The sequence below is a fragment of the Salmo salar genome, chromosome 19 (assembly GCF_965601325.2).
Source record: "Salmo salar chromosome 19, fSalSal1, whole genome shotgun sequence".
Taxonomy (NCBI): Eukaryota; Metazoa; Chordata; class Actinopteri; order Salmoniformes; family Salmonidae; genus Salmo; species Salmo salar.
In genome coordinates this window covers 83,580,357-83,593,788 of record NC_138309.1, presented here as the reverse complement: position 1 = coordinate 83,593,788, position 13,432 = coordinate 83,580,357, and the positions used below count along the sequence as shown (strand labels likewise).

Below are 13,432 nucleotides of genomic sequence, written 5' to 3'. Positions count from 1 at the left end.
AATTACCATTGCAGCATCTGACACTTGACCAATGGCAGTGGAGCATTTCCAGCTTTTTCCATTTTGAGAAGAACTCAAGAACATGATTGCAGTGGCCATAATTAACATTAACAACAGATAACGTCTTGAGCGCCCACTCAAGAGTCAGTGAGCTTTGTAATTAGCGAGCACTTACAAGGCTGCATGGCATTTTATGTACTCCAGCTTAACACACTCAAACGTTATTATTGGGTACTTGATGTTATGACGAAGGACTTGTTAAAAGGGCAGAGATTTTGTAGAGGAAGTTCACTTGCAGTTCCCAAAACAAATGTGAAACTGGCACACTTCCATATTAGGACAGCCTCAGACAATGCATCAAGATCAACTGTTGTCTTTCCAAGTGTGTGGTTTTTGCATTTGATTTGGATTCCCAAGTTGTTCCTAACCAACTTGAAGAAGACGTACTGCTGTGCACAGGGCTTCTACTTTTCAAATCAAATCAAATCAAAATTAATCTGTCACGTGCACAGGACAAAGCAGCTGTAAATGCTATAGCAAAACACTTACTGGCCTTTAAGTGAAGTGTTACCAAATGGCTGCTATTAAACCCTAACCGGTTGACTTTGTCAAGTGTTACAGAAAGTGAATCTACATCCAAGTTGACTGTCGTTCATCTGGTTGTTGGCCTGGGCAGCCTTTAGTAATGGAAGTGTATTGTGTTGTTCCTCACTTCTCCAGACAGTGAGAGGGGAATAACGTGTTGAGCTCAAGAGCCTTAGCCCAGCTCTTGAAGGATGAAAGCGTGAGTCTTGTTGTTGCAGCTGATCTTATGATTTGATTGGTTTTTAAATCAAGGCTGCTTATTGATTGCCTCTAATTAATGAAATGTAACACAGGGGGCCTATAGACAATAACCTAAGAATTATAACAGCCTGTAGTTCATTATAATGAAATATGTCAGACGATCGTAATGAAGGGTGGAAGTACAGTTAGGTCTATATCTCAATGTAAATGATTCAATTTTTCTCTTTTGACATTCATTTGGTTGCAGGGACCTGGGCGGCCCCTTGCTTTATGCACAGTAATTGCGGGACACATTTTACAAGAAGTCAATTTCAGTTCGCATGAAGAATGGCAGTGTGTGATGGTGGAGGGTTTTTGTAATAAAGAGACAAGAGATTGAAACTGAGAGTGTGTGGAGCTCAGAGGCAGCCAGGCGTAGAAAAATGAAAAATAAATGAGAAAATAATGGAGCTTTTGTTTCTTAGTGTCACTGCAAACTTTTGTATCACAGTCAAAAGACGTTAATTCACTCTAAAGAACACTTGTAAATTAAACAGAACACATTTTTAGACAAAAGGGTATCATTATTGATGAAAACAGGCGTTCTAAGACTGGGAGCCTATTTCCCATTTGAGGAAACAAGCTGTTCTGTTACGCTCCAGTTACGGATAGGCTAACACTTGTGTACATTTTAATAGATTTCTCTCATCATGAAATCAACACATTTCCGTGACAGTTAAATGTCTGATGACACACAACGCCAGTCTGCAAGTGGCCTATAAATGTCTATTTCGCTTCATGATAAATCCCTGGATCCTGAATGAATATCGAAAAATTCATTATGTCACAATTAAGTTAATTGCATTTGTACAAGGCTAAATGACTAATGGAGTTCCACAATTAAATGCCCAGCATTTTTTTATGGTTCGCAAAGCCACTGTAAATTGACTAGACCCAATTGGGATAAAGTACCCTATAAAACTGTGATCCAGGACTGAACTAGCGAGACAGGCTCCAATCTCTTTCTGCTGGACCTAGTCTTTGGTCATTGATGGTTAGATGATTGTTAGACTCGTTCACATTCTACAGTACATCCACTCTACAAAATTATTCTGAATGTAGAGGGAAACCAGGAAGACAGATGTGAGTGGATATCTATCTTTTAGAAGATTATCCATCCCAGAATAGATGTCTATCTTTCAGAAGATTATCCATCCCAGGTGATTTATATGGACACTACATGGAGTCTATAGTTTAATCAAGGGACAGTTTGTAAAGAAAATATTGAGATTGGTGACTTTGGTCAAATCCATGCCGAAGCCCCACCAATTCTCTTGACATCATCGTCCGCAACTGTCTATTATTAATAGTTTTGATCACAGTTGACAGAAAGTATTCTATTGTAAGTAGTTGCTTCTCAAAAGTCATTATATACTTGACAGAAAACTCGCTAGTTCAGATTTTCTTATGTAGCTCCTGTACCTTTTCGACCTTAAAAGTCTCTCGTGGAGCTGACATATTTCAACCTCTGAAGGTGTTTCTTTCATGGACTGGTTTGAAAGAGGCTCTGCTGCTCTGCTCAAGCCTGTCATCAGCACTCTTTCCCGGAAATAAGTCCATTTGGCCTTCGATGAAGATTAAATAAATTATACCCTCTAAAATCAATGCCCAGTCCATGATGTAGGCTTTGGGCTGAGTGTTTGCTGTGGTGCCAGAATACAGCCACCAGAGCCAGAATGTGGGCATGTTCAACCTGAAGCTGGGTCCCTTTTTTTGATGTCTCTGTGTTTTCACTTCATTTGAGAGTCTCCTATTGGAAGGTTTGTTGTGGGTATAAAGACACCAGACAGTTCATTATGTCTCATCAGCAGGTAGAGAAAACAATGGCTTTTCTTAGATGATGATAATGCAGAGTTCTTTGCCAGTTCAATGTCATTTATGAGTAATAGTTTGTTGCAGTCAGTTGTCAATTTGTCAAAGAGTATTAACATTCTGTTTCATACTGTTTCTTTTGACTGAATATCGAAGTAACTGTATTTCATTGATTCTTTTCTGAAAGCTTTGTCCCCATTCTAAATGTACAGAATGGGGGGAAAAAAATAAGGTTTTCCTTCATTTTAGCCGATCTTTTGTGGTGATTATTGGTATGTTTTTGCTGCTTCCATGTGTGATTAACTACTTATCGATGTAGCTATCAAACATTTATAGTCGTCCATGGATGACAACGATGCTGCATTTACACCCAAATATACTTTTGAGTGCACTGTACTAAAGGAATGCCAGAGACTTTCTGACTAGTTATATTTGAGTGTCTGCAAAGACTAAACTGCTATATAAATATTTCTCCTTGAACATTTGTTAGAGTGGCACACTCTTAGAGACCCATAATGCATTGCTGTCCACTTTTCAAATGTCTTTTCAGCTTTGTTCCTGTTTTTTAGGTGTATATTTGCTTTCTCTGTTTTCTTAGATGGAAGTGATACCAGAGCCGGATCCAGACGATGAAGGGACTAAAATAAGTGTAAGTTACTGCATGTACAGAATGTGTATGGTGTCCATATTAAGACATCAAATTAAATAAAATGTATTTACATAAGCAGATGTCACAAAGTGCTTAAACAGAAGCCCAGTCTAAAACCCCAAACAGCAAGCAATGCAGATGTAGAATATGGACACCATAAGTATGTGACTCCATAAGTATGGACACATAAAACAATCACTATGTGTTACTGTTGTGTCATTACATGGTTCTCTGTACTGCACCACTAGTCATGTGGCTTTGTGATGTAGGTTGATCCTGCATTGTTTGTTGAACATCTCTATATCTCCCTACAGACGGTGAAGGTACAGGGAAACGACATCTCCCACAAACTGCAGATCTCCCGGGTGGGAAAGAGTGACGAGGGCCTGTACGAGTGCAGAGTCACCAACGCCAACTACGGAGAGCTGCTGGAGTACAAGGTCCAGGCCTACCTGAAGGTGAACAGCACACGGCCCCGCATCAGGCTGGCCAAGAAGACATCCCCCTTGTCCCACCTGACAGCAGATAAGAAGCCACGCAAGACAGGCGCCACAGCAGCACAAGACAGCATGAGCCCCGACCTGAGGGTTCGCTCTACCTCCAGCTCTCAGACATCATCAGCCAAGACAATCAAACAGAGTTCAGGTGAGACAATCAAACAGAGTTCAGGTGAGACAATCAAACATAGTTCAGGTGAGATAATCAAACAGAGTTCAGGTGAGACAATCAAACAGAGTTCAGGTGAGACAATCAAACAGAGTTCAGGTGAGACAATCAAACAGAGTTCAGGTGAGACAATCAAACAGAGTTCAGGTGAGACAATCAAACAGAGTTCAGGTGAGATAACGCTACGTCGGGTTCCGGTACTCGCTGTTTCATGTTTCATGGAATTTCAGTGGACTTGATCATTAGCCAATCCATCTATCTATTTTGTATCTTTTTTTTAATCCTTTTTTTTCTGCCTGTATGTCAGTCTGTCTGTTTGTCTACCTGTCTATCAGCTTGTCTTCTTGTCTGTATGCCTTTCAGTCCAGGCTGCAAAGATTTTACACATTGCCGTACCTGTAAACCATGGCAATTGTTAGCCGAGTAGGAATTCAGTGCATGGTGTTGTCTGCATTATGTGCCTGTGCAGAGAAGGCTAATGTGTCAGGTCTCGTTACCTCACAATTTGCATACATTTGTTTTGGCATTGTTGGTTTTTCAAAGCTATTGGATCACTTAATTAAAATACAACGAATGTCCCAGAAGTGAGATGTACCAAAAGGCCTTCACAACTTTGTTTAAACTATGTGGCAAGTCGCCAACCCGTTGTGGGAAAAGAACTATGCTGAACAAAAATATAAATGCAACATGCAACAATTTCAAATATTTTCTAGAGATACAGTTCATAGAAGGAAATAAGTCAATTGAAATAAATTCATTAGGCCCTAATTTATTTATTTCAAATGACTGGCAGGGGCGGGCCTGGGAGGGCATAGAACCACCCACTAAGGAGATAGGTCCACCCACTGGGGAGCTAGGCCCAGCCAATCAGAGTGAGTTTTTCCCCACAAAAGGGCTTTATTACAGACAGACATACTGGATGTGGAGGTCCTGGGCTGGTGTGGTTACACGTGGACCGTGGTTGTGAGGCCAGTAGGATGTTCTGTCAAACTCTCTAAAATGACATAGGAGGCGGCTTGTGGTAAAGAAATGAACATTCAATTCTTTGGCAACCCGCTCTGGTGGATATTCCTGCAGTCAGCATTCCAATTGCACTCTCCCTCAACTTGAGACATTTGTGGCATTGTGTGACAAAACTGCACATTTTAGAGTGGAGTTTTATTGTCCCCAGCACAAGGAGAAAAGCTCACTAATAGGGATGTAAACACATTTGAGAGAAACAAGCTTTTTGTGCACATGGACAATTTCTGGGATCTTTTATTTCAGCTCATTAAAAACGGGACCAGCATGCGTTTATATTTTTGTTCAGTATCCTTTCATAAGATCGAATACCCCTGTGTCCTATCTGACATGGCTGAGCGTTGAACTATACAGAGAACTGGGAACATTTGTGAAATGGGTGAATGACACCTAGATGCAGTGCCATCTGGTATCACCAAATCCCAGCAGGGATTTACTAGACAAATCAGACTGTTATTGCATTTTTTTCAGTAGGCCACATCCACAGCTAGCGCCATCATGTTGGCAGATAGATGGCGCAAGGCCAGCTCTCTCCTAATCTCAGTTAACCCAGAATTTTAATCTCTGGGAGATTGATCAGTTTTGTGATTAACTTCTAGGTCTATACTTTTTAAGAAATTGAGATTTCTATCGGTTTGCGAACTCTCCACCCTCACAAAAGGAAACTCTCAGCCAAAGTCGCCCCCCCCCCCCCCCTCCCCAAAAGTCAGTTAAAACACTACCTCCTCCCAATCCCGATAGGTCCATATAATCAGTGACGAAAACCCAAAGTCCGGAGCTAATGCTGCTCCTTATCTCACGCATCCTATTCAGTCCCGTTCAGATTCTTCGGTCTACATGCAGAATCTGCCCATGGGAGATTAGCTGTCTCCCTATGGTAGCAGCATAAGGCCAGGGTGATGCACCCTTCCTCAGGGTGATGCACTCTCCCTCAGTGGGGAGGTCACTCTGCCCTGCATTCCATTAGACTAAATATTGATTCAACTGGAGACTCAGTTAGACTGTAATGATTGCTAGTGGACCAGGTGACTTTACTCTGTGCAACTTAACCTCTATGGGCTAGGTGGGACGCTAGCGTGCCACCCGTGGTGCACTCCATCAACAGCAGGTGCATTTCAAGAGCGGCAAATTTGAATCCAAATAAATGTCAAAATTCAAATTTTTCAAACATACAACTATTTTACACCCTTTGAAAGATAAACATCTCCTTAATCTAACCACGTTTTACGATTTCAAAAAGGTTTTACGGCGAAAGCATAAATTTAGAGTAAGTTAGGACAGTACATTTACAAGAGTTGTGTGTAATGTTTTGTCAATTCAAAGACAGGGTCACCAAAACCATAAAACCAGCTAAAATGATGCACTAACCTTTTACAATCTCCATCAGATGACACTCCTAGGACATTATGTTAGACAATGCATGCATTTTTAGTTCTATCAAGTTCATATTTATATCCAAAAACAGCGTTTTACTATGGCATTGATGTTGAGGAAATCGTTTCCCTCCAATAAGTCAAGTCAGCGTCACAAATTAAATAATTAAAATTAGAAAACATTGGTAAAATATTATATTGTCATTTAAAGAATGATAGATTTACATCTCTTGAACGCAATCAACTTGCCAGATTTAAAAATAACCTTACTGGGAAATCACACTTTGCAATAATCTGAGCACTGCGCCCAGAAAAATACGCGTTGCGATACAGACTAGACGTCATGTTGGGGAGATCTAAAATCGAAAATACTATGTAAATAATCCATTACCTTTGATTCTCTTCATCAGATGTCACTTCCAGGTATCACAGGTCCATAACGAATGTAGTTTTGTTCAAAAAAGCTCATCATTTATGTCCAAAAATCTCCGTCTTGTTAGCACATGATCTAAGCCAGCCGGACTTCTCGTCATGAACGAGGGGAAAAAATATATTTCCGTTCGTTCAAACATGTCAAACGTTGTATAGCATAAATCATTAGGGCCTTTTTTAACCAGAACATGAATAATATTCAAGGTGGACGAATGCATACTCTTTTATAACGTATTGGAACGAGGGTACCCAACATGAACTCGCGCGCCAGGTGTCTAATGGGACATCATCGTTCCATGGCTCTTGTTCGGTCAGATCTCCCTCCAGAAGACTCAAAACACTTTGTAAAGGCTGGTGACATCTAGTGGAAGCAATAGGAAGTGCCAAAATATTCCTCAGCCCCTGTGTTTTTCAATGGGATAGGTTTAAAGGTAATACAACACATCAGGTATCCACTTCCTGTCAGAAAATGTCTCAGGGTTTTGCCTGCCAAATGAGTTCTGTTATACTCACAGACACCATTCAAACAGTTTTAGAAACTTTAGAGTGTTTTCTATCCATATATAATAAGTATATGCATATTCTAGTTACTGGGTAGGATTAGTAACCAGATTAAATCGGGTACATTTTTTTATCCAGACTGTGCAAATGCTACCCCCTAGCCCTAACAGGTTAAAGCCATTTGAGTCCTGTTAGGGTAAAACTAACAGTCCTTGGGTGTAGTATTTTCCTTGTGCTCACTCCTGTTTTAGTCTTATTTATTAAATAAGACTAGTGGTTGTATTAAATATCAACTAGTGGTTGTGACAATTCATGTTTTTTTTAAGCTTTTCCTGTGATGCACTTTTTATTGTTTATCTAAGAATGACATTTAGGCTATATTCCGTGGTGTGAGTATGTTTTCAGGTGGGGCTAGCGTGGATGGTGTGAGATATTCACTGCACATCATCAGTGCAGTCTCCATCGGCAGTGCAGCGTAGCCCACCCTCCCAGGCTGTGAGCTGATTAATGATTCTCCATGCGGAGGATGTTTTGGCCTAGCTCCTCTGTGGCACTCCTGTCCACTTGATCACCCCAGGCCAAATTAAATCTGGCAGGGAAGAACAGCGGGTCACAGGCCTCCGTCTTTTTCCTCCTCCTGATATTGAGCCGAACCAAAAAGTCCCCTGACAATTCTCCTCTTAGAACATTGCTGTGCTTGGTCTGACAGACAAATCCAGTAAATGTCATCATGATTTAGGGAATATTTCATTTTCCATTTCCTGAATGCTGCCTTGTATCGGGAGGATTACATTCTTGCTCTTTTCCCTCCCGGACACTTTTTCAGTCTCGGCAGGTACAAGAACAAGTTCATCTTGTTTCTTTTTATGCTTTTTGGACCTTGGATCCAGTTTTAGTTTGTGTGTTCCAGGATGATTTAACAGAATAAAAGCTTAATATACGCTAGAGCATGTACCATTGCCATTCAGAATATCTTCCCATCTCTCCCTTCTGTACTCTAAGTTCTGCATCATTATCCTTAGTACAGAAATGCCTCGATGCCTTTTTTCTGTGCTCTAGCTCTTGCTTTTATCAATTCAAGGACAATGTCCCCGAGACACAAATGAACCAAATTTGCATAAGACTGCCAGGCTATTCAATATCACACAGTTGTCAGACAGTGTGGGTTGCTCAAAATGCAGTGGAAACTGACTTCAGAACAGACAGCAGCTTGACAAGTTCAGCCAATGGTAGCTGTCCATGTAAATCCTTTCACGTCAGTTCAAATACTATTTGTACTTCCTGTACTTTAGGGTAAAGATTCTATCCTAATTTTTGTTGTTGTGGGTGTTTGGTGTAGTGAGTGTTCATTTGAATACATTTAAATTAATTTACTCACATTTGGAAGCTAGTGGCCTTATCCAGCCTTCATATTTCATTTCAGAAGCAGATCATTCTATATGTGCCTAATGTATATAATGTTTCAGACTAGTGTCATAGCTTTTGCATACATTTCTCCTCAGCAGTTCATAATTGTGAAAGATAACAACTGTGCACATATTTTGTGTGAAATGAATGCATAATCTATATAACGACGGATGAGTACCAACCTCACACCCAATGTACAGCTTTATAAGTACAAAATACATACATTGCAACAATAAGTGTTTTTGTCAGTGCTAAAAAATTAATTCAAGATAAACGCTGTATATGTGTTGACCGTATTCCTTGTTTCACAGGCACGAGGATAGCTACAAGCTTTGGACTTGCCATCCTGATTCTTGCCTGTGGCTTCATGAGGGATAACTTGCTATAGTTTCAAGGACTGACTTTTCCTCCGAGTATCACTCCCTCTTCTCGAAGCGAAGGAGAAAATGGCCTGTTATTACCACCAAGCGGACGACACAGTTGGCCCTAATTTTCCACTACTCTGCACCCAATGCATTCTTATTACCCATTGTACACAAGAGGCACCTTCTCAAAGGCCAGCGGCGGGATTACCTGTTGTGCCGACGTTTCTTCAATGCACCCAACAATCGAAACAAAATGGAAACTGACATTGGCTCCTTGGAATATCTTTCACAGACCTTTATTTTGAGTTTCCTGCAGTGAATCTATCGTGTCATTGCTTAAAGTAAAAAAAATATATCTATATTTGTGTATATATAATATCAGTATATATAATTGTTTTATTTCAAACACCTGGAACTGTATATAGCTTACATTCGCTATGTTTTCACTATTATGAAACTACATCGTGCAAGGCTATTCATAGTCCTCTTAGAACAAAAGAGCTAGTCAAATACAACAACATGATGTTAGGGCCTAGTCGGATTGCTAAATGAAGGCAACTCGACAATGAATTATTTTATCGTCCATATTGTGTGTAACCTGCAAATACAGTTCTTGAACGTTGTTATTACAGATCACTTCTCATTAATGCTCACCTACTTTACTTTTTTACATGGTATTTCTTCTGTTTACAATTATACTACTTTTCCGACCCTTATCATTTCCTATTATGATTCACGAACATGTCAAATGTTCATAATATGACCGTGCCAGCAGACTATTCATCTAAATTGGCCTGCATTAATATTGTACAAAGCCATTAATAGTCATGCTTCACGTACAGTACAGCTCCCCTATTTAAATGTTCTACCATCACTGAAAAAAAAGGACTGAGTATCAAGGTACTGCTGTAGCCTATTGTTCAGGGACACTATCTTTATGTAAGAATCTTACATTAGCCAAGAAGACATCTTATACCGTTTTGATGGTGCAATGATTCCCCCCAATGATATCTAGAAGATACGTTTCTTATCTGTAACACAAACGTAAGGACGAGGAAAGACTCTATAGGTCTTGTGATTAAAGGAAACGGTTTTAAATTGCTCTCGCTCTTATCCCTTCACAATGTTCATTGACACAACGCTTTGACAATCTGACCTCTTGATTCAGAACCCGTTAGCAGACGTCATGTATTTTACCGTTATACAAAACTGTTAATAGAAATAGGAGCTTTCTAAGTATCTCTGCATTGTTCCATAGACATTCACCACTTTGAATAATTTCCATTAACTCAATGGATGCATCGATGTTATGTCGCATTATTGTTAAGTAAATTGACCACTGGACATATTCCCCCATAAATACAGATGACAGATCTTAATTTGAGCCAGTTTGCTACAGCAGGAAAATAATCCTTCAGCAACAGGAAATTTGAATTATTATGTGGATTATAGTTAATGGACATTTTCAAAGTGTAAAATATACATTTCTGAATCTTTTTAAAACCTCAAATACACTACAAGTAGTAAGTTCCCCTGCTACGGGGTGATCACATTAAGATCATACATCTGTACTGTTTGAATGGGTGGAATTGTTCATTGATGCAGTAACAATGCTTCAGATCTGCCATTCAGTTGAGTTGAAGAGGGTAGCCAAAGACTGAAGAGAGTCTCCATTGTAAAAATGTATCATGCAACCAAAGACATTGGCTATGGCCATACAATATGGTGTTCACAAACATTGATCTCTTTGCTCATACTGTAGCCTAGTGCTCTCACATATTGTTCCAATCTATTTCCAATCTGGGCTTACCCAGATTCACAACGCAACATCTGTCAATTTCTTCAAATCCTGTTTAAAATAACAGCATTTTGGATTTACTGGGATGGAATAATTCTAGGTATTGGAAGTACCTACAAATTCCAGGGGCAACAAAGAAGCACCATTTTGCTGAAAGTCTCAATAGGCTTTTTCCACAGTTAACATAGTCCAGTCTGCTGTACACAGCACTGCTGAGATCAGTGAGAGGATCTAAACTAGGGTTTCCCAAACTGGGTGCACATTTAGATTTTTGTCCCTAGCACTACACAGCTGATTCGAATAATCAACTAATCATCAAGCTTTGATAATTGTAATCAGCTGTGTGTGTAGTACTGGGGGGGTGCCGAGGAACAAGTTTGGGAAAGGCTGATCTAAACCTGTTGATTCAGCAATTGGAGTTAGCTGACAGAACATACCGCAGGATCCACCGAGAGACATATCCTGATCAGAAAGTATTGTCAGGGTACAAGATGTGTGGGCGATATATTTAATCTGCACTGTTCCAGTGGTGCTAGGATGACAAAACTCAGTCTAGCAAGGCTGTGTCATGCCACTCAACCTCAAATCAATACTAGGCTAAAGTCCATTGAGTAAAGTAACATCATAACTATTTAAATTAATCCTAAATGTTCAGTTTTGTAAAAGAAGAGTTGACATCTCTAGTAGAATGTTTATACCGTACAAGTTCTCTAGCCAGGGGCTGGTGAAATGGATAGCATATTTGTGTGCACAGTTAGTGATGCTCCAGAGCTTTTGTATAATTTCAGACAGTCATTTTTGAAAGTAGTGTTCACGAGCCAAAACGGGTCCCCGAAAACTGTGCACAGTTGTGTACTATGTCATCCATTTCGTACGATGCTACGTCATGCAAAAATATTTAATTTTGTTTTGCAAATCAGATGATATGTTACGAATTTGTAAGTGCTTAAGATCCCGAACTGCATCTTTAAATGAATGCCTTCAGTTTGTCAAATCCCTGTATAGAATTTAAATTAAAAAAATCTGTAAAACTTGTAAAGTAAATAATCAGCATGTAACCTTTTTTAATCAAAATGTCTAAAAGCAGAGACAAGTGATGTTCTGTATTTGTAACAATGTTGTCATTTATTCATTTGCTAACAACAGGAAATGGAATTACGCAATTCTTTAAAAAAAACTTTATTGACAGTTGGATTCGCCATCAGTTACGGAGGACCTCTTCCAATGGCAACTTACCTGTTGCACGGCCTACAGTACTTTAACTCACTGGATTTTATCAACAAGAAATGGAACCACTTCAGAGAATTATGGGTCAAGCAAAGTGAATATATATCATTTGAAGGATCGACAAAAGTCATTTATTAAGGTAATTGCAAAGTCTGACAATTGTGGTGGCTTACAAGCAACAAAGTCTCAGCCATCAAACAAGATACGGGCAATCCCACATGAAGGAATAACTCTGACACTCAGATTTTTTACTTTAAAATGTTTGCCAAACAAAGTCCAATTGATATCAAAGTTTAAGAAACCACAATGACTACTTTTAACAATTTACATTCAAAACTTGACCTTAATATATTTACTTGAAGAACAGTGCTGATGCAAAGTATGGTAACTGAATGATGGTTTGTTCTGTTGGTGCCGTTATTCTGTAACCAAACTTTGCATCTGCACTGTTCTTCAAGTAAATGTGTTTTTGTCAATTTTCTGTGTAAATTGTTAAAAGAAGTCATTGTGCATAGAGTTGTTTTTGTTTTAATAGGCAAGTCAGTTAAGAACAAATTCAAATTTTCAATGACGGCCTACCCCGGTCAAACCCTCCTCTAATTGTGCGCCGCCCTATGGCACTCCCGATCACGGCCGGTTGTGATACAGCCCGGGATCGAACCAGGGTCTGTAGTGATGCTTCTAGCACCGCCACGCCACTCGGGAGCCCACTTTGGGAGTTGTATGGTGTGTTAAACTTTGAAATCAATTGGATTTTGTTTGGCATAGATTTTTTAAGTAAAAAAAATCTGAGTCTCAGTGTCATTCCGTTATCGGGGAATTTTCCGTACAATGCAATGACAATTGAGTAGCACTATCAGTTTCTGTTCTTTTTTTCTGATCCATTGTTTCAGCTCCACATAGATGTATTGTCTCCTTATCATGATTCATCTCCATGCAGTCTTGTCTGTTTGTTGAGCCGTCGAAAATGTTATGAACTGTAATTTTATTTTGATTTGGTAGTGTGTGTGAAGCTTCTGTACTGGAACGTTGACACAGTTTGTATTGTAATGATGATATCAGAATAATATTTAAATAAATCATTTTCACAGACTGGATTCAAACACTGCTTCCATTGATGAGTCCATTTGTTAAGTCTGTAATATACTGTGACTTGATATGTCCTAATATAGACACCATACTTACAAAACTAGCATGGAGATTAACTTTCTTTCTGCCATTGTTTTGATATAACATATCTATCTGTAGTTGCTGTTTGCACGTTTGCCTTCACTTTTCTATTGTAGGAAGGTAATTGAGTTAATAGTTTGTGTTCACCCCTGTATCGTATAGGAAGGTAACTGAGTTAATAGTTTGT

The 13,432-nt window shown here is 39.4% G+C and overlaps 1 protein-coding gene across 1 annotated transcript in view; it reads left to right on the top strand.

Annotated features, from left to right (window-relative positions):
* LOC106579689 (V-set and transmembrane domain-containing protein 2A) overlaps positions 1–13,172 on the top strand; it is a 32,462-nt gene extending 19,290 nt beyond the window's left edge. Inside the window, exons 3-5 of the mRNA XM_014159822.3 lie at positions 3,236–3,286; positions 3,601–3,931; positions 8,997–13,172. Of these exons, the coding sequence (XP_014015297.1) occupies positions 3,236–3,286; positions 3,601–3,931; positions 8,997–9,073 (459 nt within the window). The 3' untranslated portion in view covers positions 9,074–13,172. The remainder of the gene's footprint in view (positions 1–3,235; positions 3,287–3,600; positions 3,932–8,996) is intronic.
* The last annotated feature ends 260 nt before the right edge of the window (positions 13,173–13,432 follow it).